The sequence below is a fragment of the Falco naumanni genome, chromosome 2, assembly GCF_017639655.2.
Source record: "Falco naumanni isolate bFalNau1 chromosome 2, bFalNau1.pat, whole genome shotgun sequence".
NCBI classification, from domain to species: Eukaryota; Metazoa; Chordata; class Aves; order Falconiformes; family Falconidae; genus Falco; species Falco naumanni.
The window spans coordinates 18,757,877-18,785,125 of record NC_054055.1 but is presented as its reverse complement, the minus strand read 5'-3'; the positions used below and the strand labels follow the sequence as shown (position 1 = coordinate 18,785,125).

At 45.7% G+C, this 27,249-nt stretch overlaps 1 protein-coding gene across 1 annotated transcript; it reads left to right on the top strand.

Annotated features, from left to right (window-relative positions):
- Positions 1-27,249, top strand: FGF9 (fibroblast growth factor 9). Its single transcript, XM_040583510.1, has 3 exons — positions 1-1,258; positions 7,705-7,808; positions 26,395-27,249. Exons 1-3 carry the CDS (start codon positions 982-984, stop codon positions 26,638-26,640), a joined length of 627 nt encoding a protein of 208 aa, XP_040439444.1. The 5' UTR covers positions 1-981; the 3' UTR covers positions 26,641-27,249.

The following is a 27,249-nucleotide window of genomic DNA, read 5'->3' as shown; positions in this document are numbered from 1 at the left end:
CAGTAAGAGCGGCTCCACGCCGTGCTTAGCGCTGGAAGCGGCTCTGTATTGCAGCAGGTAGGGCTGAGCGCTAGGACCTCGGAGAATCCTTCCAGCAGCAATCAGGACTACCTTAAACCCAGCCCAATGCCTCTTCCTGCGCCACTCTGCGTGCTGGATGGAGATCCACAGTCAAGAGCTGCAGCTCAGTGCTGGAGTACAACATTTCACAGGGAGCCCTGCAGAAGCAACACCTGTTTCGAGCCAGCCAAGAAAGACACAAGCACTTGTATGTTGCTGCTTTGCTTGTGGATCGTCAATAATCCTAAACCAGTGGACATCTGCTGAGCCTCCTGAGAATTCTGGATAATAGATTTGGACGTCAAAAGTTTTTTTTTCTTTTTCTTTTTTCCTTTTTTTTTTTTTTTTTTTTTTTTTGGATTTATCTCAGCCAACAACGTGAGATTTCCCCCCTCCCCCTTTGCAGGATTCATGCTGATGTATGCAGTCTGTTATAGAGTAAAAACAGCGCATGCCTTTCTGGAGTCAGAATCCATAAATCCTGACGTAGCCTGTGCATCTTAAAAAAAAATCCCTATAACGCCTAGGTATTTAAGTTGCTATGGTCATTCTTATCTTAAACCAAATGGAGAAACTACGGATTTTTTTCTTTATTACAGTTGGATGGGCTGAAGACCGTATTGCTTGCTAAGAGCTGGGGATATATGCATTTATATAGATATACACATCTATATGTTTATAAATATGTCAGTGTGTGAGTATAAAGTGGTGGTTTCTTAGACTAACTGGTTTGACCTTGAACCTGTACCAGTCAAAACAGAATATTACTTTTATTTATGCATTTAATGGATTGAAGAAAGAACATTTTCTCTGTAACTGCGCTAGGGAGGGGAGAGGAGTGGAATATACCTAATCTTATATCTCCTGGGTTTGGCACCATCATTATTGTTTATTCTTATTCTCTAAAAGCAGAATCTTCTGATGGCTCCCTTAGGTGAAGTTGGGAACTATTTCGGTGTGCAGGATGCAGTACCCTTTGGGAATGTGCCCGTTTTGCCGGTGGATAGTCCGGTTTTGTTAAGTGACCACCTGGGTCAGTCTGAGGCAGGTGGGCTACCCAGGGGGCCTGCGGTCACGGACTTGGACCATTTAAAGGGGATCCTCAGGCGGAGGCAGCTATACTGCAGGACTGGATTTCATTTAGAAATCTTCCCCAATGGTACTATCCAGGGAACCAGGCAAGACCACAGCAGATTTGGTAGGTATTATCCTTAACCCTTTAGTGGTCATGTGATGAAATAATGGGGAAGAACTGCGGGCGGGGGGACGGCGGGGGGTGCGAGGCGGGCGGGGAGGGGGGTTTGTGCCGATGGCTGAGCCACCGAGGGGAAAAATGAACGTGTCCGGGATTGCAGATGGACACAAGCGGCACCACCGCAGCGGAGCAGGAGCCCTCGCCGAAGTCGCCGGGTGTTTGGTAGCGATGTTTGCGTAGCCCCCAAGTTCTGCCTGAGAGCAGACGCGTACTGGGAGGTGGCGGTGGTGGAATTTTTGCCTAGGACGTTTCTGCTGAACGGTTTGATTTCGCGAGTTTAAAGGGGTTTTAATCATTAACCACTACAATTTAAAATCCACCGAGTTTCCTGAAGGGAGTGGCTGTCGTCCTGTACGCAAATTAACGAGGGCTTTTCTTTCGTTTTCCCTGCCGATTACCTGCCCTAGTAACTGCTTGAATTGCAAACCCAGCCTATCGGGCTTCTCGGCGAGCATCCACGGGCAGCGCCCGCAGCCCGCAGCGGGGCCCGCAGCCCGCAGCCGTGCGGCGCGTCCGGCGCCCCGGTAGGGAGGGAGCGCAGGTGGGGGCCGCGCTGCCCCGCACCCGCCGGGAAGCCTGCACCAAACCCGGCCTCTGCCGAGCCGGCTGGCGTGTCAGGCTGGCAGCGGCGAGTCTGAAGGAGCATTCCCTGGGTTTCATTTCCAGGGGACGCTATTTGTGACTCAGCAGCGAGGGCTGCAGGGCTCACGGCTTCGGCCACTCTTGGGAGCCCGGCCATGCACACCCGCACACCCAGTCCCGTGGGCTTGCGGGCTGCTTTGCTGCCGGGGAGGCTCTTAAAGGCCCGGCAGATCCAACGTGCCAAAGTCACTCAAACAGCCTGGACCAGCCGATTCTTTGTTTTGTTGTGTTTTGGTGTTGGTTGTGGGGGGTTCTTTTAAGGGAGGGTGAGGAAAATACACCAGGTTAGCTCGCCACGCTCCCAGCTGTTGGAAGGAGTTAACTTGTGAGTGAACCAACCTGACAGCACTTAAATTCGGTCGTAAAAACAAAGTCCTGTGGTGATTTCCCCCCCCTCTCTCTTCGTATTTTAATGCCAGATGTTGAGCGATATCTAAGCTATATTTTATTGCTTTGTGAAGCTGTTTAGACGATGTCGGTGTTGCAGGAGATGATCTCCAAAGGGCGCAGAAGAGAAGGGGCGGGCGGGGGGGGTGGGAAGAGGGCTGAGGCTCGCATGGTCGCAGGTTTATCCTCCATCCCTCGCCAGCCGCTGCTCCCTGACACTCTCCCTGCTCCCAGGCTCTGCCTCCCTCCCTCCCGCGCCGCCAGCCCGCCCGGGGTCCCCGGGGTTGGGGGGGGGGGAGCGTCATGGCTCTCCCGGGGATCCGACATCCACGCTGGCTGGCGAGAAAAGTGCGGAAAGTGTTTTAGGCAGTGAGGAGAACGGGGGATTTTTGCCTCTAGGCATTTCCCTCGACGCTGGCAGGCGCCGTGCGGAGCTGCCGAGCCGCAGCCGCAGGTCTGCCCCTGCCGGGGCCGGCGGCAGGTGTAGGGCACCGGCTGCGGGGCTGGGGGGGCGGCACCGCGGGGCCCCGCCGCCCCGGGGGGGGGCCGCCAGCTGCTCCCTTCGCAAGGCGGCCGTGACCACATTATTCGCGGCGTCTATTTTTAAAAATGGCTTTCCAGCCGCAGTTGTAGGAAGCTGACAATTCCGAGGGGCAGCTCTTCCAGCCCTTGCAGCGCCTTGGCTTTAAATAGATTTTTTTTTTTTTTTCCTTCTCGGTTTGATCGCCCTCTCCTCCCCAGGATGCACCCTCGTGATAACTCTTCCCGCATGGAGCGCGCCGGTGATGCGCCTGCTCAGTCCGGGGTCGGGCAGACCGGGCACGGCAAAGCTGTGGGATGCGTTGGGGCTCCCGGCTTATTTGGGGGCGGGGATCTCGATGCTTTTGTATCGGTGCCGTGACATTGCTGTTGTGTTCGCCGGGAGGTCACCGATTAGCAGATGCTATTTGGGTTTTGATGGTTGTAAAATCTTCTGGTGATCCTGGGAAGGTCTGCATCCCAACTCGGGAGCTGCCCAGGGGAGAGCGGGCTAACTTGGGCTCCTCTGAGCGTGTGCGGGAAATCTGCGTGTGTGTGTGTGTGGCGGGGGGGGGGGGGGGGGGGAACGGACACAGGACACACGAGTCGGAAGGAAGTTTTCCTCTAGGAATAAGGAGGACAAAGAAAAAACCCCGGGGGCTGCGCGTAAACTCCTCTCTGGGCTCTGCCCCGTGGGAATCCCCCTCCCCGCGCACACACACACACACGCGCACACACCTCTGGAGAGACATCAGATAAGAGTAATTTTTCTGTGATGCTATGTTGGATGTGTGCCTATTGCATACAATAAACCGAGCCATATTGTGTGTCTATACTCGCCCGGTTCTGGGAGCCCTGGCATTTCGCAATTCCTGCAGCAAGATGTCCATCTCTAAAAGAGAAGCTCCCCGGGAGACCCCGGCTCGGTCCCCCCCCGTAATGCGATCCCGGGTGATCAAAGCTTTATCTCTCCTGGGTCACAAAAGAAAATTTTTTGATGCAGTCTCCTTTAGTCTAGGGCATTTGCTAGACAGTGGAGTCATTGTAAATTCAGGAACTCTGTAACAGCGGAGAGGCGTGCCTCTCTGCGTCAGCACAAGTACTGCATGCACAGCATTAAAAAAATAGGAGCATGCAGGAAAAGGAAAAAAAAAAAAGCTTGTCAGCAGGTGACCTCCGCACCCCGGGACCTGCTGCTACAAGGAACCGCTGCGTTCATCGTCTGCGGGAGCCGCGCAGCCGCCCGCCCCCCCGCGCCTCCAGCTCGCCCTGCTTGCGCCGGCTCCCGGGCTGGCGGGGGGCGGCTGCGGCTGGGGGGTCCCTGCGGCCTCTCCTGCTGCTGGTGCGGGGGGCTGGGGCTGCCTCCCCCCATCCCGCCCCCCGCCGTGCTGTCTCCGGGCGGAGCCGGCAGAGCGGGGCGGAGGGGCGGCGTGCGATGCATGCGGAGGGCTCTGGCCCCCGGGAGTGGAAATCGGGGACCAGGTTTTAGGGGGAGGGAAGAGCCCCGAGCAGCCCCCGCAGTCTGCCCCGCTACTGAGCGTTGCAGAGGGGAGGGGATGCGGGGCGGCTGGGGGCGGGGGGGGGGAACGGACAAGGGCTCTGTAAGAGCCTGAAACTGAAGCAGGGCCCTGCTGCCTCCTGGGGGGCTGTGGCTGTCTGCGCTCCCGTCTCTTAATTGGCATCATGTGGGGGAGCGGGCGGAGCGGTGACAGCTGCGCCAGGCGGGACGCATCCCGGGCGGAACGCTCTGCTCAGCCGAGCGCCGCAGCCCCGGCCGGCGGCGGGGGCAGGGTGACGCTGGGGAAGCCCCTGCCCTCGCCCCATCACCGCGCTGACCCCCCCCCGGCAGCTTCTTGGCCACCAAGGGCTCTGCTTTCCTCGCCCCTCTGCTCTTCCCTGGGTGAATCGTGGCTTGCGAGGTGCGGGGCAGCGCAGCCCACGGGTCCCTGGAAGTCCTACAAAGAAGTGGCTGGCAGAGGTGCTTGTTTACCGTATTCGTTGTCGTAGATGGCGTGTAGGGTGCTAAGTGGAAGCTCAACTGCTTCAATCCAGCAGTACAAAGAGAGCCCATGTATAGCCAAAGACAAAAATGTGCAAAGGGCGGAACAGCAACAACAAAAAGATGTGTAGCTGCAGAGATGTTCGTTGCTTAAAGCCATGGCAAATGCTCCTGTAGGTCTGCCCTTCACCCCAGCTAAACCAGAAGAAAGTTGAAATTTGTGTGAATGACCCAGCTCCTCTCCCCTTGAGCCCGGCAGGAGAGCAGGGCTGGCCCACCTGCTCAGCACCGTCAAAGCTGGATCATGCGGCAGAAGGTGCTGCTGCTATGGACATGCAAGGAACAACTTTCCCCAAAACTTTCTTCCTGCCCTCTTTGTGGAGGAGTGGGTCTTTGCCTTGAAGTGGTTTCATTAAAGAAAATGCTCCGTGTCTGACAAGAAGATAGTCAGAATCCCATGTATTAAGACAGTCATTTCTTCTCTTCCCCATTTTTCTTCTCTTTCCCATTTTTTAGCTATAAATAGAGACCTAGCTTTTGGAGTTTGGAGCTGTCCTGATTTTCATTTGGTCCAGCCTCATTTTGTAGAGGAATATCTATCTATTTTAATATCTGGTTCAGGTCCTAAGCACTATCTGTGTATTACATTCAGGTCCTAAGCACTATCTGTGTATTACAAAAACTATGCAGTGCAAATATTCACAGGAGTGTTGGGCCAAATCATGCAATCCTTAAACTGGCAAGACTTGTGTAAGACTGCATGCTTGGCTCCAGGTAATATCTTGAAGGACTTAACAGCATGGCACATAAAACTTGCTGTGAATAGGCTTTTGAATATTTTAGATGAAGAAATGTCTACTCTGATCTCAAATACATGGATGCTCTTTGCCCAGTACTTTAAATTATTCTTCTGCACTTACAATAGGATGTGACAGTGCTTTTTTGTTCTTTTGACACACTAAGCAGCATATACCCAAATGTTTGAAATGAGGACAGCAATTAAAGACTACATTTCTACTGATGTGAAAGATGTCAGACTTGCTAACTTAGCTATAGCATGGTATAATACATGCTTAAGATTCAACCTCGGTTAAAATTGCTTGGTAATATGTATCAGGTAATATGATAGTTTGGTAAAAGCTTTACAGAAAAAGCCTTAGTAAGAAATCTGGAAGCACTGCTTATCCAGATATAATAGGAATGTTTAAGCTGTTTCAATGGGTCGATTGTATCTCAGATACTGCATATAGCATATAAACAGCATACTACCACTTTTTATTACTTAAAAAACCCACCATCCATAATTATAAATATTTCCTCCCAGTATTTTTTTTTTTGTGCATATGTAGAGAATAATTTAAGATGCCCAGGCCTTAAAACAGGGTTATCAAAACAATAAGACTATGGTGTTTGTAGTACTGAATAATATATAAGGTAATGATCAATAATCCCTTACAGGGAATACATTTCATCTTTACATTAGCTTGGCCATAAATTTTCCCTATTGGCTTCAGATTTTGCTGTGTTAGATTTATGTGATTCATGCCTGTTATTGATTAGCGCACAACTATTTTGTGGGAGATGCCAAATTAATTGTTAAAAAAATCCATGAAAGTGCTTTTTTATTGGCCACGTGAGGCTCAACACATACTATACTGTTATTATATTATTTCATGTAAATGTAGTTTCCAATAAGCTTTAAAAATAGTTACATGCTGTGCTTAGACATGAAAATTCACAAAATATCTGGAAAATGCTACTCTGTGCTTTATTTTGTGGCTCAGAAAGTAGCGTAATGCAGCAGCGTGCTTCTGAACGTTGCTGGATGACTCCTGTGAAATCATGACAGTCTTACATGAGCACTCCCAAATAGGAAGCAATTTCCATTTTTTCCACAAGACTTCTAGGTTCACACAAGGTTTGGCTGGTAGCATCCTCATTGAAGAGGTAAGCAATTTGCAGGGAAGGCTGCCAAAAAAAAAACCCCCAAACCCTCAGAACCAGATGAGCTGATACTTGAGACAGATACTTGCTGTACTGTGCGCGCTGATGCTGAACCCAGGAGCTTTGCAGATGCAGTGCTTTTCTGCAAAATGTTATCTCCACTGCACAAATGTCTGTGTGAGCTTGCTGTTGCGTGCATGGGAAGACTTAATCATTTATACACTATTACTTAGGTTTAGAGTATTTTAAGCTTTGAATTTGAGATGAGTAAAAAATAACACACCAGAGAGAACAGTTACTATCTAGACAGAAATGTGTGAGACTGGACTGTACTAAGGATTTTCTTTTCTCAAGCCTCTGGGAGATCATACTGTGAGTAAACCTTTCCCCGTATTCTTAATTCATTGATGCCTGGAAGTAGATCTTTTGGTTTCATGTGTAATGTTGTTTTTATCTCACAATTCTGATTCAAATGTATTTTTTTTAGAATTCATTTTGCCAGAAAAATTTCATAAGCTTTTTAATACTGCTAATTTTGGCCATCTAAAAGCTTGGGTATTTTTTCTTTGAATGTATTATTTGTTGTACAAATCAGAATATGACTGAACTTTAGATCTGTGTTTAGAAATTATGAGAAAGATTGAGAGTAATTTTTTAACTTGGTACATTAATGCTGTCTGCAATGCATCATTCTAGCAGAGACTCAAGGACTTCACTGTTCAGCTATTATACTTTAAAATGTATTCACTTGTTCTTCATCTTCCTCCAAACAACTCTGAAAATAGGAAAACATCTTTGAAAATATCTGCTTGTCATTCAGGGATCAGTCACACCTGAAAAAAAAAATATTTCCATGGAAACAGTATGTACATTGTTTGTTTTTTCCTGCATTTTATAGGTATACTGGAATTTATCAGTATAGCAGTGGGCTTGGTCAGCATCCGAGGAGTCGACAGTGGACTCTACCTTGGAATGAATGAGAAAGGGGAACTGTACGGCTCGGTAAGTTCCTGCTGGCCTTGGGCAGTCATGAACCTTACATGCTGTGGGGAAAATACTTGCTAGCTTCTATAAGCCCCCGTTGCACTAGGTGCTGTACAAGCACTCTTTCTGCTCTAAATGTCTTGCAGTCTAATTTGAAACAAGACCCTGTGGGTGGTGTAACGAACATGGGAGAGGGAAAAGGTGGCACAATCGGGAGTGAGTAATAACGAGGACGGATGACAATTTAGATACAGGCAATTGGAGACTGATGGCCAGAGCTGGTCACTGAAGACTAAAGGATGTACTGTAAGATTTGTAAATGTGTCCTTCCAGTAGAGACCTAAACCAAGACAAAGTCGCTGCCTCTTGTGTGTAGGCAGAGAGCTTTCTAGGAATTGACAAAAGAAAGTGGAGGGGGAGGTAAAGAGTGGCATATGTGCATGAGAAAATGAGAAATAGGAGTAGATAAAAGTTATAAAAAGTATAGGAATGAGGGCAAGAGGCTTGATGGTCTTGTTCTGAACCTTCAGCTGGTGCATCCTGAGGGATGGCAGCAGGAGTGAGTAACGGGTGGGAGGGAGGAGTAAAACTTGGTATTTCAGATGTGGGAGTTAGGCTGGCGAAGCAGCCTACCTGCAGCTGATGGGTGACGGTTCTGGGCAACACAGGCTGTCTTGCAGCAGAGAAGAATGTGTGTGTGTGCATGCATGCACGCGGTGTGACCCTGACCTGGGAGTACTCAAGACATCTGATGTACACCGGGGTTCACACCCTGGGCAGGTCGTGGGTGGGGGAATCTGAAGTCGAGCAGGTAACTCCCCAAACAGCAGAAGGCAACCTTTTCTAGCAGTACAGTATCAACCTCCAAAGTTGACAAGGACTAGAGCAGCAGTTGCATTTGAGGAAGAGGGTGACAGGTCGGAGGGTAAGCAAATGTGTAAAGTGGAGGGAGGCTGTGTATCCACTGGGGTTCGTTAGAGGCACAGAGGAGAAGGTGACAACACTCAGCTGATGGTGTAAATGTTGCAAAGAGAGACACTCAAAAAGGAGTTACAGTGACAGAGAGTGGCTTTGGCTATAGCTGAAGATACAGGTGTCAGAGGGGAGCAGTGGTGACTGGGAGGGAACTGAGTGCCAGCAGGGATAGAGGGAGGACACACGAGAAGGTGGTGATCAATGGGCAGGTGAAAATGGAAGGAGTGAGAAGGAAGTCCAGCTTCCGTATACGTGGTCCATGGAGAAGTGTGAGGAAGAGAGACCAGGAAGTCCAGCAGAAGTGTTTTTGTATGGGTGCCCAGGTTCACTGATCCCTTCCTAGTTAACATTTTGTGTGAGAGAAGAAGGTAGAGCGGGGAAGAGGACTGTCTTCTGAACAAGAGCAGGCTAGGGGAGGAAGCCAGAAGGTACAGATCGTGACAGTGTATGTGGAAGGCAAAAAAGAGGTGGTAGAATGAGGGTAAAGGCTGGGATGGAGAATGTGTGGACATGGGAGTAGGGAAGGTGCAGAGACAGTGAGAACCAGTGAGTGGGAAAGGCCAGAAAATTAGCACAAATGGCAATATGAAAGAGGAAAATATTGGAAGGATGGAAAGGAAGAGAAAGGGAGAGGGAAAGGGAGACAGATATGCAATGACAGGTGTAAACATGTTGCCTGTGAGGAGTAAGTTGTCTTAAGTCACAATCCTTGTGCAGCTGATGAATGGGGTAAAGAACCAGTGAAGTCATGAGTACCGTTATGGCTCAGTTAGGCAGCAAAAAGGCAGAACAGCAGTAATATGAATCAGTAATGTTAATAATCATCAGTAAGAGTGATCTTTTAAACAGATAAACATAGTGTATCAGTTGCTGTACACTTCAAATATTCAGAAAAAGAAAATGTGGTTATTAATAGAGCTTAAATGTATGGACTTAGTCAAACATATTGCAAGCACAAAATATAAGTTGCACAGAAAAGTGATGTAACACTTGCTTTCCTATCAGAGTGGATTACTCAAAACGTCCTTTGCTGAAGAAATGTGTGCAAGGAATTCTTTATGTATTACTAAGCTCACTGTGTTAATAAAATAGTTGTTCCATGAACAGCCATTCTAAAGGAGCCTGCTTTCCTAGGGGTTTGTGTCTCACAGTCCAAGACATGGGTCTCCCTGACCTTCTGTCCCTGCAGTAACACAAATTTCCCAGCCTTTTGTGTTCCTTGCATGGAGAAAGAGACAGTGTTAGCTGTCCATGCTCACTGGATTTGCAGTTTGCGGGGATTACATAGCTCACCACTCCCAAGCGGGATGTGCAAATGCTCTCTCTTCTTTACCCTGCCTCTGATTAGTTGCAAAGCTGATAGGAACTTAATTTTCTTAAAGACCTTTGCCTCCTGATTGAAACTGGTTGAAAAGCTAAGGAAGGACAGACAGGCAGGCAGATGGATGTACTATATAATTGGATAACCTCTTTTCCCTAAGAAATGATGCTAAAAATATGAAGCCATTCATAATGGCGAACTGGCAATCTATAGGGCCAGAATGCAAAGTTCAGGTTAAAATCTGATGGATGATATGGCTTATTGTCAGCCTCCAGAGATGGGACATACTAAAGAGTGATGGTAATTGAATTACATTACTTCCAATGAAATATAACCTCTAATGGCTAGTCAGTGTGACGATGCTTTAAAGCCTTGTCAACACTAGCAATCCTAGTGCCTATATTTCAGCAACTGTCAGCCCTTGTAGAAACACTGAGATAAGCAGGCCTCAGAGCAGATTTTCATGTAGAATTGGCTGGACATTTTTAAGTGACAGTGCTTTGCTTTTGGTTTTGGTCAAAAAATGCAATTAATTGAAAGTGAAGTTCTCTGATAGGAATAAATATTGCAGTTTGAACCAGAAGCAAGGCACAATCCTGCACAGAATTATCTTTCTGGTGAGAGGGAAGGTCAGTTTAAATGAAATTAGTTTCAAGGCTGATACGTAAAAGACTGAAGTTCAAGTTTTTCACCTGAATTAAGCAGAGCGGTCACTTGAGTTGAACTGTTCTGTAGCACCAGCAAGCTGTCCTTGTGCTGCCCATGCTGGGAGGTGGGTCCCTTTGTCTTGGTTTCTTCACTTAGGGCTGTGAATAGCACCAGCTTTGTCATGGAGCAGGTACACTTAGGAGGCTGAGTGTGTTTTGTAAGGTGGGAAAACTTTCCCATGCAGAACTGAATAGCAACTGAAGAAATTCCTGCTCTGCATCAGCGTTGTGGATCTTAGCAGGTGTGTTTCTGCAGGCATTCAGTATTGCAGCACTTGACACTGCCAGAATAGATGCCCTGTGTCTATGACACTATCACATTTATATGCAAATCACTGCACGAAAAATATATTAGATGTGACTCAAATCAGCTATGGAAAAGACTTCTATCCTTCTATATTTGTGTCTGAAACATTTGGCACAGGAAGATTTTTCCCAGCATATTTGTGGTGCCACTGGAGATGGGACATATGGCGAAGCAGAACAGCCAGGATGGGTGATCGCTGCCAATTTTCATGAAAGGCAACAGTAAAGACAATTTCAGTGTATCTTGATCCAGACACGTTCCTCTTGGCCTTCTTAAAGCACTGTTGTCCTCCTAGATTAGCTACCTGACAAACTCTTCCCAACTTGCCACCATTACAGGGGGCAGTTCCTACTACATCTTTTAACAAAGAGCACAGTGACACTCCTGTTGCTCTCAGGCAGCGATGTATAACATAGGGGAGATGCTCTCAAGTTCCTCCTCATCTTGTGGGTTTAACCAAGGAGAGCTGAACATATATGTATGTGGTACTGCAGAAAAGCCAGCGGTAGCTATGTAGACGATGACTTAGAGGCTGGTTAGTGACCGCAGCTTTCCCTCCATCTCACTCTGTTCCTGCTCTCCCTTTACCTTGCCTTCCCCTTGCAGCCTGCAGCTATGACTCATCATGTTTCACAACAGCTACTGTGCTTGTCACTGGAGAGGAGGAAAAAATCCAAACTACAGATAGGACCTGAAGAGTTTTAAGAGGAGACACAAAGACCTTTTTCCTTCCTCAGTGCCAAAAGGCTCTTGCCAACAGCTCTGGCAAGGGTGTTAGCAAATGTGTCTTAGCTGTGCTCCTCAGTGCCATGCCATGGAGGTCTTCCTGATCAGTCCCATGACCTTCATACCTTCATGGGCTGTCCCTACGTAGCCTTAGGAATATCAACAGTTGGCACTCACATGGCAGGCAGTGATGAGCACCCACGCCAGGGGATACCCATCAGTTTGCACTGCAGGCTTCCTCTGAGGCAGTGCTGGCTACCTTGAGCACAGCAGGACCATGGACATCCTTGCCTCAGCTGCCCTCGCTGTCCCAGGCTCTCCTGCAGTAAAGAGGTGTGCTACATCCTGCTGCTTGCATGCCTGTCCCACTGTTCTCCCATGGACACAGATCTGCCCCACTCCTCTTCTCAGACTAGAGGAAGAAATCTGTTACGATGAGGGTGGTGGAACATTGGAACAGGTTGCCCAGAGAGGTTGCAGATGCCCCATCCATGGAAACAATCAAGGTCAGGTTAGATGGGCTTTGAGCAACCTGATCTTGTTGAAGATGTCCCTGTTCATTGCAGGGGGATTGGACTCAATGACCTTTAAAGGTCCTTTCCAACCCAAAACATTTTATGACTCTATGATGCTGTGAAACACTGATGTCTCCATTGTGCCTTGTGTCCTTGGCAGGTGGCAAAAGGCAGCTCAGGCTGAGTGCTCAGGAGCAAACTTGGGACTTGGAAGATCTGGAGCAGCTACAAGGGGAGCTGTACAGGGGCGAGGAGGAAGGTGGGAGGGGAGATGATGGAGGTTCTGGGGAAGGGAGAGGGGGCTAGAATTCTGCAGGGAGAGGAGAGGAGAGAGGCTTCGTGTGTCCATGGAGCAGCTGGGATGGAGCCAAAGAGCCCAGATCTGGAGCCAGGGAAGCAGACTCCTCACCTTTGGGTTTCGGACTTACAGGGTGTGTGCAGAAAAGGGGGATTTAGGACTGCTTACAACAGGGTAATGCATTGCTGTCCTTCAAAAAATTATCTAAAAACTTGTTTGTCCCAATGTTCTTGGGACACTAAACCTGTCTTTTGCTCCCAAAACTACTGGGGAGGAAAGAAAGTACTGTCCTTGAGGAAACATGTTTTCCCAGTAAGCGTGTGGGGAGGTGATGATACGCCTCTTTATTGTCCCAGCAAGGCTGCACCTGCAGTGTTTTCTGCTTTTCTTTGGGTCACCACAGTCTTGGAAGGACTATGCAGCTACAAAGATGGGTGAACAGAAACTTTTTGGGCAGAAAAGGGGCAGTTTTTCATAGTTTACTGAAAATTACTTGGCATAGGTAACAATTTGTTTTGCTGAATTGTAAAAATATCTTTTACTTTCCCATGCAAATAAGGGAGAGTAATTGTTCAGCCCTTCAAATGGTAGGTCAAGGTGCACGGAAACAACGTGAAGAAAAAAACCAGGTTGAAGGTGCGTGTAGGGAGCAGCATGTGGGCCAAGTATACAGTCATTACAGATATCTAACAATAGGATAGATAAATAAATTACCCTGCAATATCATTCATGCTTTCCTGTTAAACACCTCCGATCTAAAGCGATGCCATATGCTGCAGATTGATTATTTTTAAAAAATAATTTGGATTATCTATTCATCAGTGTACACGCAGATGCCTGTAGCTGAGGTGGGCTTGGATACAGGACAGTTACAGGGCGTAATTTTTGGAGGAAGAATGAAATGCAATTTCCCTGAGCGAAGGTGCAGGCTTCTAGACTGAAAGTTGTCAGATCCCAGAAGGGATAACGGCTGTGGCAGCAGGTTTAACACCCTTCTGCTTGTGTATAAAATAATAAAGCACCTTTTGGTAAATGGTACAAATGGTGGCGAGACAGAGGGCAGCTCCTGGGGCAGCTGAGTGGCGAGGAGTGGTGAGGTGGTGCCCAAGGCACAAGCAGCATTGCTCAGGGAAACCTGGCCACCCCGTGATCAAAAACCCTGTGGTGTCTCTCAGCAGTAGCAGTGACTTGTATCTTCCTGGGTAAATCCACTTTAAGCAGAAGAGTTGTGAGAAACAGGCCTGTAGGTGATCTGAAAGGGCAAACTTTGGGATCTGAAGAGGCCCAGTTCAAAAATGTGCTTATGGCTCTCGATGTGGAGGAAACTTGAAACTTCATCAGAGATGTAGAAATCCTGTGGAAACGGTATCCCAGTAAGTGTGAAACCGCTGGGGAGGATTTTGAAGCTAATAGGCTGTGGGTGCTTGGCAGAGGGTCTGTGAGGAATGGCAGGAGGGCAGGTTGCAGAAAAGCCTGTGCCTTAGAAGTATGGAAGCACGGGGATAAAATGGAAATTGCTGCAAGAAAGCTGACTGGGGCCCTGAAATGTGTACTAAAATACAGATCAAAAATGTTTTAAGCTATATAAATGAGAAGGGAACAAGAGTATTTACAAACACAGCGTATTCAGGTGGGAATGTAAATGCATTGTAGTCTGAATGTGACTGCTGACTGGGGCTAGCCAGTATTTCTGACAGACTCCTTGGGGTGGTAGCGGGGAGGGGGGGCTCCCTGTTGTGCAATGAACAAAGGGAGTGAGGGCAGCTGACACCACCGCTAAAAGAAGCGGCAGTTTTCCCTCCAGCCACCCTTCCCCTCCCTTTTGCTGGCACAAGCGTTTCTGTTGCTGCCCAATGAATTGAAGCAGGGAACTGGAAAACAATGTGGTCAACCAGAAGGGCTGTCTTCAGCCGCAGCAGTTCCCTCCCAGGTCACTGCAAGATGTGGTGCAAAGGTGGGAGCGAGCCCGGCTGAGGGAGAGCTTGCTCCTGGCTGAGGAAATGCAGGTGTTTGCTGGCTTCAGGTGTTTGTGGACCTCCAGCCACGTGGTTTGTGTTTGGCTGAAGGTACGACCTAGGAAGCTGGGAGGGCTATCTGTCTGATTTGGGTTGTGCTCGGGGCATAGGAACGTGCTTTTAAATGAAAGAGTAGAGGAGGACCTGAATGTATGTACAAGATGAGTTTACTGAGGCTGGATAAAGAGTTTCAGGCAAGCCTAGTATTCTGTTTTTGGTAGGAATTTCTTTTTCTAGAAATGGGAAATACGATTGTGCTAACCTGTATGACCTGCAGAAGAGAGCATTTGCTACAGTGGGTAAAACGGGTGTTAGTAGAAGACTTGTATGATAGATGGTGAAAAAAGTGAAGACAGCAATGGGGAGTGTTGAAAAGTATTTGACTGGAGAGAAGCTGTAAGTAGAGTTTTTATGGACTGGCCCCTGGGCTAGTTTTATTCCCTGTTTTTATTAGGGACATTAAACATCTTGTCATAAAAAACTAGCAGTGTGTTATTGAAATTGTTGCAAAGTTGGGAAGTATGTTCAGCACAGAAGGCAGCTTCACAGAAGGGACCTGGTGACCTAAAGTCCCCAAGATATTTCACACGGGGCACAGGGAGAGCTCTGTTGGTGCCACTGTGTACAGCACTGGTAGGATCCAGCCTAAATGCAAAGCGCAGTTGGTCACTTGTGTTAAAGAAGATGAATTGAAACTGAAACAGGTGCAGAAGGAGCTTACTGGGATGATCAGAGGGATGAAAAGACTATCAGATGATAGACTCTAAAGATCTTGGCTTGTTTAGCCTGCAGAATGAAAACTGAGAGGGTACGCTCTCCGTCTCTGTAAATACACTGAGGTTTAACACCAAGGCGAGAAAAAAAGTCCTTGAAATAGAGAACAAGAATGAATTGGTTTGAATGGGTAACAGGAAAGCTTAGGCTGGATAATGAGGAAGTTTCAGGTCATGAGGAAGTGAGATCTTGAGCTGGTCTGAGGAATTTTTGCAGGGAGGTGGGAGATGAAGAACAAACGCTTCCTCTCTGCACTGCACAGTGGGAAACAGCTTTGTAATTGTGGATGTTTTCTTTGTGGAGGGCATAGGTCTGAGAAAAGCCCTGAAACTTTAGTTTCTTGGGAAGATTTGTCTACAACCTCATCTACTTCACCTTTGCAGAGAGCCTCTCTGAATTCAGGTGGGCAGCCTTGCTGAAAGCTGGGTACTGTTAAATGGTGTTCCTCGCAGGTGCTGGCGTTGGTGATGAGAGCAGAAACTGCAACCCACTCAGCAAGGTATGAAGCACTGTAAAAAAGAAAGGTCTTTTGAGACGTTGCTACTGGTGTAGGAAGAATTGGTAGGTGAATGCATATGCTTAACACAGGTAATATGGGAGAAAGCTCTGAGAGAAACTGCAGCTGTTGTGGTTCTTTTTAAACTAAGGCTTTGGTCTGTTTTTTAAATCAGAATTTCACAGGTTGTAACACCTGTCACCAAAGAGGGACACCTGCTAATAGCGTCCTGTGGGATAGATACTACACTTTTCCTCAGGTCTTTGATTTTGCTCAGAGGACTTCATTCCAGGTGCTTACTACGTCTGAGGATAATTTTATATGAGAGAAAGCCCTCAGCGATCTTTACCTTGGTTGGCAATTCTGTGCTGAACTTAGATTCTCACTACATGCCTGGAACAGGAAAGTATTAGAATATCTCCTACACAAATTGTATATTTTTATAAATGTGTGTGTGTGTATATAAAGCCAAGCTTTGGTAAAGCAAAATCCCCCTCAAACCTTAATCTAATGATATACTTTTCCCTCATTAAACATGTCTGCAATTTTGTGTTCCTACATAAACAGGAGATTAGAGGTGCTGCTTGAGGAGGCAGCCAAGGTGATCTAACACCTTGCAGAAAACCCCTTCCAGAAAAGGCAGCCCTGCTTCCCTGTCTCCGCTGCGTGCTTCTGCTTCCTCCCTTGCTCTGACACCAGCACTCATCTGACCTGTCACGAGGCTGATTTAGGGACCTAAAGCCACAGAAGAAAGCTTATCTTTTTTTTTTTTTTTTTTTTTGCAAGGTTGTTTCTTCGCAGGTTTAGCTCCTTGAACTGGCTTGTTGCCTGTTTGGGCAAGCACTAGCGCTCAGTGGGGGAATCACCTGCAGCATGGGGTGGGACGGGGCTTGAGTACCTTGCTGTTGACGGCGGCTGGTTGTTAAAATGGCATAACTGCACCGCAAACAGAGTCCTACCCAGTGAGCACGCGCGGGGTATGTTCAGTTTGAATGCCTTCAGATTCACATCTTTGCAGTTGTGTAGCTCCCCAGTCACTGCACATTTCTGGAGCTATAGCCCTGTGAATGATACGGAGGTGTGAAAAGGTTCAGCGTCTTCGTTTGATCTGAGAATGCTATGTTGAAGTGACACGCTAAAAGAACATCATCAGCGGTGCAGTGACACACTGCGATATGCTTGGGGATTATTCGCTGCATCAGATAAAGATCTGATGTGCTCTGTTTCTGACTCAGGAGCCAGTGGGATGTGAATGTGGCACTCTTTCCCATTTACCATTCATCATTTTCTAAGACGGAGTAGAAAAAGTCTGCCCTGCGGGGACTTCGTTAGGGATTTTGTCTAGGTTGAGATTCGCTTTGCAGTTTGAATGTGCTCAGGCTGATTTGGTGATGTGCAGTAATGCAGTTCGTTTGTGTCACATTCAAAAAGCTTAAGAAATAAAGCTTGTTACAGTGCAAATCCGTTTCCCCCCCTTTTATAAAGCCCTTTGGTTTCTTTTTAATTCTTTTTATAAAGGCAGACCTCTGCTGTTATTTTTGATTTGAAGATCAGATTTTATATTCATGCTCCATGACTGCTGCTGAGGAAAAACTGGGCTTGTGGTGTGGATGCTGCATGCTTTTGAGGTCTGGCCCAGGCTGTGCATCTTTAATCTGCTAAACTTTACTCTTCAAATTTAACACAATTATGGAGGCAAATGTGACTCAGGAGAAATTTTGACTTGATTCTATTACGTTTGAAATGCCATTGACTTCAATGGAATCAGGATTGGACCTGTTCCTGTAAAACCACCAATTAATTTTATGGTTGTGTCAGCAGACCCCACTGAAGATAAGAGCTCTACTGTATTCATCATTTTAAAAACCTGAATCTAGATAGGGTTCCTGCCCATGAGAGTCTGCAATCTAAAGACAGTCTTTTAACATGTAGGTGTTTATTGCTTTTGCATAGCGAGAGGGATTTTAGCCTGCTGACGCGTTTGTTAAGACAGCATCTGGTATATAATCTGGACTTAGAACAGGAAACTTATTGGGGAAGACTTCAGCAAAATCCTTTGAGTCATTTTAGCATATACAAATGTTGTAAAGTTTAAACAAAATCATCAGGTTGTTTGTTTTTTTTTTCTTTATACTTTAAAAATCTTTGGAAGGTCTGTGTGCTGCTGGTACCTGGTAGACCAACTGTCTGGTCTTTGAGTTCTTCAGTCACCAGTTCTGTTGAAGTTATTATTATGTATCTTCTTTTTTTTTTTTTCAGACAGATTGACAACTTCTTTCATCAAAGCTGAAATTAACTGCATGGCTGAAGTTTGACCCATTGAAAGACAGGTCCACTGATGTGCATGTGTGTGTGAGGAGTAGGGGGCTCATGGAGGAGCAGAGCCACCCAACTTCCTCCAGCATTTCTCAAAGGCTGGGTCAGCTGTATCACTGAGAACCTAAGTCAGGGCATAGCAACACCAAAGATACGTGGATTTTCTGAGAAATCTTAGGGAAATCTTTTTCTATCCTACTCTGAAAGTGAAATACTAAAAATTGTGTATCTAGATTCATGACTTTATGGTGGGATTGCTTCTGGGAAAGGGAATGGGGGAAGTGTCCAGAGAGTCCTCTCTGGAGAGACTGCTTATGTGAAATGCTTGCCGGCGGAGGAGCACTGCTGTCTGAAAGGGCAAACATGACATCTTTTCTTCAGCAGCAGCTCTTTGAAATGCTGGCCTGCCCTTGTGTCCAAAAAAGGTGGGAAATTAAAAGGCCTAATTTTTAAACAGTTCAAACTTGAATACGCAATTGAGTCCTGCTGGGTAAAGGTCTTGGAGTACCAACCCTTTGCTCTACTGCCCACCAATGCACTGTAGGTTTTAAAATGTCTCTGGCAATTTTATTGATTTCCAAGACTCCAGTGGATGTTTGGCATTTCAGCGAGGAGGGCTGGATCTTTCCAGAATGTGATAGCCTGTGATGCTTTGTTTGTTTGATGACTCCCCTATCTAGAACAACTGCATGGCCAGTGATGTCCCTGTCCTTTGAGCTAGTACCTAGCAGTTAGCTTTACATGCAGTAAATAACAATACAGAGACAGGCTTTTGTTCATCAATCCTTGACCAAGTCATCTTGCTGAAAGAATAAAACATGAGATACTTCTGTAGTGCACAATTTTATTGCTACATGTTTATTATAATCACTTGGCCCATGTGGCAAAGCTTTTATGAAAGGCCCAAGCATTCTGCTGTTTTTATGATGACACCTTGTAGCTAAGGTGCTTCTCTAATGATGGATAAATTCAGTTTGAGAGGGGGACTCGCTGACTGTAGAGACTTGTGCAGATGAAGTGCTTTTTATCACCCACTTTACAATGTCTTTCAGTGTGTGAGTTAAGCTGCTCCTGCAAAATGCAGCACTTTCTGCTGAAGGAGGGCTACCTTCCCTTTAACCCAGCATTCTCTGCATGGAGAACCACAAAAGAAAGTAAAAAATACTGACAAAACACTATGACGCTGTGCTCCATCTCAGCTGTATTTAAGGGAAGCATGTTTTAGTTAAAATTCTCTATTCAGTTAAAAGCGTAACTAGTATTTCAGGCTAAAGAGCATGGGTGTAGCTGTAGGATAACAGCCCTGGTTTGACATACACGTTGTCTTTTGATAGAAGAGAATTTGTGGAGTGGGGAGCTGGGTTAGTTCAAGTTACAGCTTTCAGTAAATCTGAGCGTGCCTGAAATGGTTCTTTTAGTGTCTTAAAATATTTGTTGCCTTTTTATCATTGCAAGCCTGATCCAAGTTCCATTTAAGCTGATGGGAACTTTTCTCCTGTCTTCTTTAAAAATTGGCTCCGGCCCTCGTATCAGATTGCATACCACCTTGCTTTCTGATTCTTGGAAGGGTTCAGCCAAGCGTTATGAATTAGATGCTTAGATAACATTGATGACTGCAGTTCTTGACTGTGCCAGGGAAACCAAAAATAAAATAGAGGTCAGAAGTTTGACTAGTAAATGGCACAGTGTGGGCCCGGTCCTGCTGGCGCGGGAGGGAGGGGAACACACCTGCTTGTTTGTTTGTTTTTTAAGAGTTGACATTGTCCGAGTTCTGCTCTGCTGTGGCTTGGAGAAGGAAGCTCTTCAGCTTCCAGAGGAACAGTGCTGTGCAAGCTTATGTGGCCTCAGACCTATCCCTGGAGATGTGTCATGCCTTCCAACAGAAGCACGAGCAGACCCTGGGTGTTTACGTGAAAATGAGTTTGCATCTAATGCACTTGGCTGGGCAGATCTAAATCAAACCTTTGTGGACGTAAGCATGGTGGCGGATAGGCAACCTGTGCTGGCAGGTGCAAGCTCAGGCACGGTGGGGTTGGTTTTCCTATAATGGTTTCATGTCCAGGGAGGGCATGCTTAAAGCTTGACAGATGCTGCAAACTTGAAGTCTCAAAGGAGTGGATATCAGTAAAACCAAGAGCTGTGGATTTGGCAGTGGCAAAAATGGATAAAGGCCTAACTGGTGTCTCATCCTCCTGCCGTTCATGTCGGAAGGGCTCTGCAAACAGCCCTGGCATAGCATAGTGCCGGATCCCAGACCGGTCCCTCTAGAGGAGGTCCATGATGATGTGGAGAGCAAGGGAGGGGGAAAAGAGGGGCAATGGGCCAAAGGGGAGAAGCAATGAAATCCCTCCTACATTGGCAGTTTCCTGGGCTTTTATTGTTGATGCTTCAGTCTGCTTGCTTTGTTGAGGAAGCTCTGCTTTTCCGTCGTCTTCTTCAGGACATGGAAGCATCATGGTGTCTGTATCTGTGTGGCTGTTGCAGCTTTTGATGATAATTTCCCAAGGGGACCAGGTTCTGCCAGGTCTTGGGGAGTTTTACAAGCTTTTTGTATGAAAGATATTAATCTTTAAGCACTCTTATAACTGCTCCATGGCAGCAATACAGAACGGTCACACTTTTTTTTTTTTTTTTGTAAGTGCAGTTTTATGTATAATAAAACCTTTATACAAATTAACTAGAAGTTGAGGAGGAGAAACTAAAATGAATACTCCATCTCTCTGAAAGCACAAGGTGACCTCAGGTAGGGAGAATGCAATTGCCCAGCCGTGGTTTTGCCAGGACACCTTGCCTAATTTCCCTCATCTTATAAAAAGTGCCATGGAATATGAAATGCGTGTGAGAGGCAGCACAGGTACCTGGCTGTTTGCTTGGTCTCTCCTCTGGCCCTGCAGGGCAGGGTTTCCTGCTGTCTTTCTGAAGTGCTTGTGGAGAGGCACTGACACAGTCAGCTAGTCCTTTTGGCAGACTTTCTTTTTCCTTCTGCTTCTTTTTATCCATGTTCTGTCAAATTATTAAACAAAGCATTCTGAAAAAAACACTGCTTGGAGGAACTGTTCAAAGAAAACCCTGCGACACTCACCGAGTCAGGCACTCCATGTGCAGGGCTTGCCTGGCATCGCTGTCTAACCTGGAAAGGAAAGTGGCACTGCTCGGACACCGGTGTTTGGCTTCTTGTTATGGCTGGAGGTTGCCTGCCCAGCCACAAACAGGCTTAGCATGGGAGGTCAGGCAACACCACAGCAAATGCTGAACTACACCTTTATTTATGACAGCTCTGGGTGAATGTTAATTATTAGCTGAATGCAGTATGCTCTAGAGGGTGTTTGCATTACAGCATGGGAAGGGCCAACTGCATGTAAAATCTGTGTGTTTGTAGGCAGAAGAGCAAAGGATGAGAATAGGGGTGCGGTTTTTTGTTTCTCTTCACTACATTTGCAGTTTTTATTAGTGTCATATAGCCATAATGAGGGATTTGCATGAATTTATTTAGGAGACTCTATATTTAAACATGATTTTGTTAAGAGTGTGGATTAACATGGTGATAACATGCAGCAGGTATGTAGGAAGTGCTGACTACATCAGATATACTCCTTGCTAATAGTTGCTTCAACTTCTGCATTAGGTATTTTCTTGTGGAGTGTCTCTACGGAGTCAGCATAGCAGTCTGCAAAAGGGAAAACTATACGTGACATAGAACAGAATAGTTTGGTAGACATGAAATGAATTTGTTGTGATTTTAGAAATGATGGTCTAAAGAGGTTTCCTTTTGTCAGGTTACCAAAAAAAAAAAAAAAAAAAAGTTTCAGCTCTGTAGGCTTATTTAAAAGAAAAAAAGAATATTGATATGTTTTATACAGGACCCTGTACTGTGCTTTCAACAACTAAGCAGCACAGATGTCTTACCATTCTTTAGGGTCATGACACCATTCTCTGGGCAGTGTACATATGTTTTGCCTATTTCTACTTATTTCCAATATGCTGCTTCACAAGAGATATCTATTTTTCAACAAGGTGGCAAATCTTTTGTTGTCGTGGCTGTAACTTTATTAATTTGCAATCTCACTTTTAATCAATCTACCTGGAAACAGGATAACATTATTTTTCTCCTTGGTCAGATGGTAGAAAACGTAGGAAGGGGAAGGAATTCTGGGATTACTAACACTGACCAGGCATTAGCAGACTTTTGAATTAAATCTGGCTTGGGTTTCTGCCCTTCTGGTATGTATATCTTTGCACAATTCAGTTATTTGAATGCTCCAAGTTAAATAACAGGTGAATAAACCCATCAGGTTAAGCATGGAAATGTAGTAAAATGGGAATCACTATGTAGTGGAATACTCTATGAACAGTCCTCATAGAAAATGTATGTGTTGTAACATTTGATTTATATAATTTTGAGGTCACATCATTTGGCACCTGATGATTTGATCAAAGCACGCAGCCTCCCTTTTTGCAGGAATGCAAGTTACTTTCCATAGCTGTTCCAGTTGGGTATGTTTGGTATTTGTGTCAGCCTTCGACAAAGATGTCTAGTGACATTGAGTATGGTGCAAGGAAATATTGGTACTGGAAAAATGATAGAGAGGTCAGTTGCTAGAATAAAAATATGCAAAATTTGCTGTATTCTAGGGCTGAATCCTGCTTTTTGACTGTGCATACAGGGACTTTCTAAAGGTCATAGCCAGAAGGGGAAATGCAGGACACTTGGGATGTCTTTCCCATACTGGGAGAGCTGGCTTTCATCAAGACTTTCTCATCCTAAGCTGATGAGGCGAGAAGGTGCTTGTTGGCAGGATGGACCAGCCTCACCCCTGTATTATGCTCATTTCTGGCTTGAGTAAAGATCTGTGTGCTCAAAACATGACTGTAAGCTAGTTTAAGTAGTGCTGTGATAGTACATGGTTTAGTGGTGGACTTGGCAGTGCTGGGTTAACAGTTGGACTCAATGATCTTAAAGCTCTTTTCCAACTTAAATGATTCTATGATTCTACTTCTGTCTGTTGTGGTACTAGATGAGCCTTTATTGTAAGGTTCTCCCAGGGCATGGGAAGAAGGATACGCTGGCATTTTGATTCCCACATTATTTACAGGGCAGGCCTGGTCCAAAGTCACCAGCACTGATTTACTCCAGCGGTCTCTGACTACAACCAGAATTTCTAGGTGTCTTGTTAGTGTCCCTACATATCTCAACCTGTGTCCTGATTGCTTGGTCAAGTTAATGTTGAAGTATTTACTTACTGTCTATACATGAATTTCTGAGAATTTTGATGAAGGACAAAAGAGATGTAGTGGTGTTGTAAGAGGATAAAAATTAAAACCAGGATAAGCTGGTAAAACAGAGATTGAACTTGTAAGTTTGAAACCCATTGAACTCATCCAGAGCGCAGTACCGTGCAAACCCCTTTATTCAAGGTCTGCTAGTTAAGTGTACCACAGCACTGTCATGATCCATCAAACCTGCCAGATAAAGAGAGGCTATTTTAAAATTTCTGCTTCAGGGCATGGGGAAGCTCTGTTCTTGCAAAGATAGAAATTTATGATGATGCTAAAAAAAATGCAGATGAAGTAAATAATTAATGAATTCGAGACAGGACTGAAATATCTTCCTAAAATGATGCTATTTTTAGCAGAGAGTGCTTCTGCAGTGCTTGCCATGTGATCCCATCGCCTTCTGAGAGCAGGAAAACAATTTAAAGTAGTTTCTCTTTCCCCATGGACCTATAGGCCCAGCATATAATACCCTTAGCATCTGTTTTTGCCTTAAAGCAAACAAAGTGATTTTAGACCTCATGCAAAATAAAACATTAATGAAAGCTGTATTTAAAGACAATTTTTATAGCAGCTGAATAGTTTTTATAATAGTTTGTATGCTGAGGCTATACAAGGGGGCTACTGCAATGTGTGTAACTTTAAGTTGCTGTTGATGTCCAGTAATAAAAATTGCTCCAGTTTCCAGCTGTCCAAGGACAGAGGCAATTATCAATAGGAGGCTGCAGGATATGCCCCATAGATAAGGGTTTAACGTAAACAGAGTTGTTCTGCTTTTCCCTATAACCAGCACGGAGTGTTGCTGTGCTTGAGCTACTTCACGCGTTAAAAATGTTGTAGTTAGAAATGTCTCTAAAATAAATTGTTACATACAACCAGCCTGCACACGTGCTCGTCCACAAGTGCTCATGCTTCTGCACGTGCTGCTTGGTGGGACCTGCAGGGAGGGACATCTCCTGGTCCAGCTGCAGGACAGGGAGTGAGGGATGGGACTGCTGTCTTCTTCTCCACCATAGGCTCCTCCTTGACCATGCAAGCCTCAGCCACCTGGGCCCATGCAGGGACATGGCCACTGCTGTAGTGAATACTCAAGTGTTTAATATCCAAAACCTGGTCCTGTTGGGGATTTCCCTTTCCCCGAGGGGTGATGAGGTTCCCAATGCCCATCAAAGGGGAAGGAAGTCAGGACCTGCTTAGTTGCTGCCTTCCTTGCCTACTGGAGTTGCCATAGGTTGAATTTAGAAGAAACCTCCAAATCCCAAACTTTTAGGCACTGAGGAGGACCCTGTTTTTGCAGTCCCGTACCCAGTTTGCAGGGGTGCAGAGGGGTGCTGACTTGCTCTCACCACTTGCGCAGGGGTTGCACTCCCCATGTAGGTTCCTGGGTGGCTCCTGTAAGTTGCATAGGGCTCCCTGGAACTGGCTAGGATGCTGGTCCCAACCCTGGCGCACTGCACAGCTCTATCCTGGGAGCAGCATGCTTGCCAGACAAAGCAGAAGTGAAACACCTGGGCTGAAGCACATTGCTTTGGGAGAGGGTTGTGAGCTGAGTCCTGAGAAGCAGAGGTGGACCCAAAGGCATCTGCAGCCCCAGGGCAAGCTACAGGCTTTGGTGATGTTGGATTTTGGGATGCTCCATGGATGGTGGCTTCTTGAGAGCATCGGAGCTTGAGCTGTGGCTCCTTAGTTGTTTTTCTGGCACACGTTTACAGCTTAGATGCCCTAAATGCTTTGCTGCATCTAGGCCTTGGTCTCCATTTTCCCTTCTCTGTGTATCTATCTAAAAGGACTGTTTTAAGATTTAATGTCTGTAAAACACATGCGCAGAGGTCTGTGTTGTGTGGAGCTTTGTAATAACTAGAAATTGATTCACAGCTGGAAGCTGAGTTTGGTCATTGTGACTGCTATTCAAGTGAGAACTCTTCTTATGAAAAAATGCATTAAATTATCATTATTATATTTTTTACGCCAGCTAAAAAGACTATATCCAGGCTTATTTTTCCCAGCTTTCTGGCCTAGACCTTACCACCTTTTTTCCAGTCTTCTTGCTCAGTCACTTGTGTGAGTCCTTCCTAAAATGAATCTGGTTATCAGGTGGCTGCTTTTTAAGCAAACCCCATCTATTTGGACCAAAAGGATATAAAGGAGTACACACAAACTGAATGAACCAGTGGGTGAACTGGAAGGAGTGGGAGCCTGTAGCAGGGGGGCTTTGATGAATGGTTACTGTCTTCAGTGGGTTCCATCAGTAGGGCAGGACATGTGGACAGCACTAGCCTGGAGGAGTTTCCTCACCTAACATCTCAGCACATGGTGATCGTGCTCCTTCTTGAATCTCTCTTGGGTTGTGGTTCTGTGATACAAATTATAAACCAAACCAAGGGTAGTCAATTGTATCTTTTAAAATTAAGGAAACATAGCGAGTTCTCCACGCAATGAAAGGACATAGAGATTTTAAGGCTCCAATTTGTATTACAGCCCTGAAAAGCAGTTCTAGTTTTCTTTATTTATGCCTCTTTGTTTGAATGCCTGCACTCACGATTCAAGCAATCAGTTACACAAGTCCAGTAACTTCTTTTGATCTGCTTGGGAATGGTCAGGAATCAAATTATCTGTTTTCAGTTTTGTTGTTGATGTTTTGATCTGGGCAGTGAAGCTTTCTGAGAATCATTTTTACTTCACATAATTATCCACCCTTGTGACTGCTTAATGAAATACGCAGCAATCCGTCTTCACTTAGCTAAAACTGGGAATATCAAAATGGTTCATTGTGAATTGAGCAAGAAGGTACCGATTTCAAGCTGTGAAAACGGTAATTCTTTGAAAAATAGCTTATTTTTGTGGCTATCTATCTCCTTACTGCTTTTTCTTTTCTTTCCATAGGAAAAATTAACCCAGGAGTGTGTATTCAGAGAGCAGTTTGAAGAAAACTGGTATAACACATATTCATCAAATCTATATAAACACGTGGACACTGGAAGACGATACTACGTTGCGTTAAATAAAGATGGGACTCCAAGAGAAGGGACTAGGACTAAACGGCATCAAAAATTTACACATTTTTTACCTAGACCAGTGGACCCTGAGAAAGTACCGGAACTATATAAGGATATTTTAAGCCAAAGTTGACAAAGACAATTCCTTCACTTGAGCCCTTAAAAAGTAACCACTATAAAGGTTTCATGCGGTGGGTTCTTATTGATTAGCTGTGTCATCACATCAGCTCCACTGTTGCCAAACTTTGTCGCATGCATAATGTATGATGGAGGCTTGGATGGAACATGCTGATTTTGTTCTGCACTTAAAGGTTTGTCCTCCTGGAGGAGAGCCTATGCCCACTCGCTTGATTTAGTACGAGAGGGAGCGCGAGAGAGTGAGTGAGAGAGAGAGAGGGAGAGAGGGAGAGAGGATGAATGGGAGTGAGAGCGCGAGAGAGAGGAGCCAAGGGGAGGTGGAGGAGGAAGGCCTGATGCATGCTGGGGAATAGACACGCTTTTAAATTTTTGATCAGTTGTACTTCGTCATATATCAGCATAGCTGCCATACTTTGATTCATCAGGATTTTTGGCTGGTGGCCTGCTCAAGTGTACGCTGCATTTACAAAGGCATGGAGGGTGCAGTCTTACTTAAACAAGAGACTTTTCAGTTAATCGCTCTCTGGGTCTCACCCCACTGAGTTTAAAGCAAAGACCTCTTAGTAAAAAAATAAAAATAAAAAGTTAAATTTATTTATAGAAA

Bases quoted from the DNA above. Each gene is read 5' to 3' on its own strand.
- FGF9 (XM_040583510.1), top strand. From the start codon at position 982: ATGGCTCCCTTAGGTGAAGTTGGGAACTATTTCGGTGTGCAGGATGCA. The intron at 1,259-7,704 runs GTAGGTATTATC...TGCATTTTATAG, and splicing joins GCAAGACCACAGCAGATTTG to GTATACTGGAATTTATCAGT. The intron at 7,809-26,394 runs GTAAGTTCCTGC...TTCTTTCCATAG, and splicing joins AAGGGGAACTGTACGGCTCG to GAAAAATTAACCCAGGAGTG.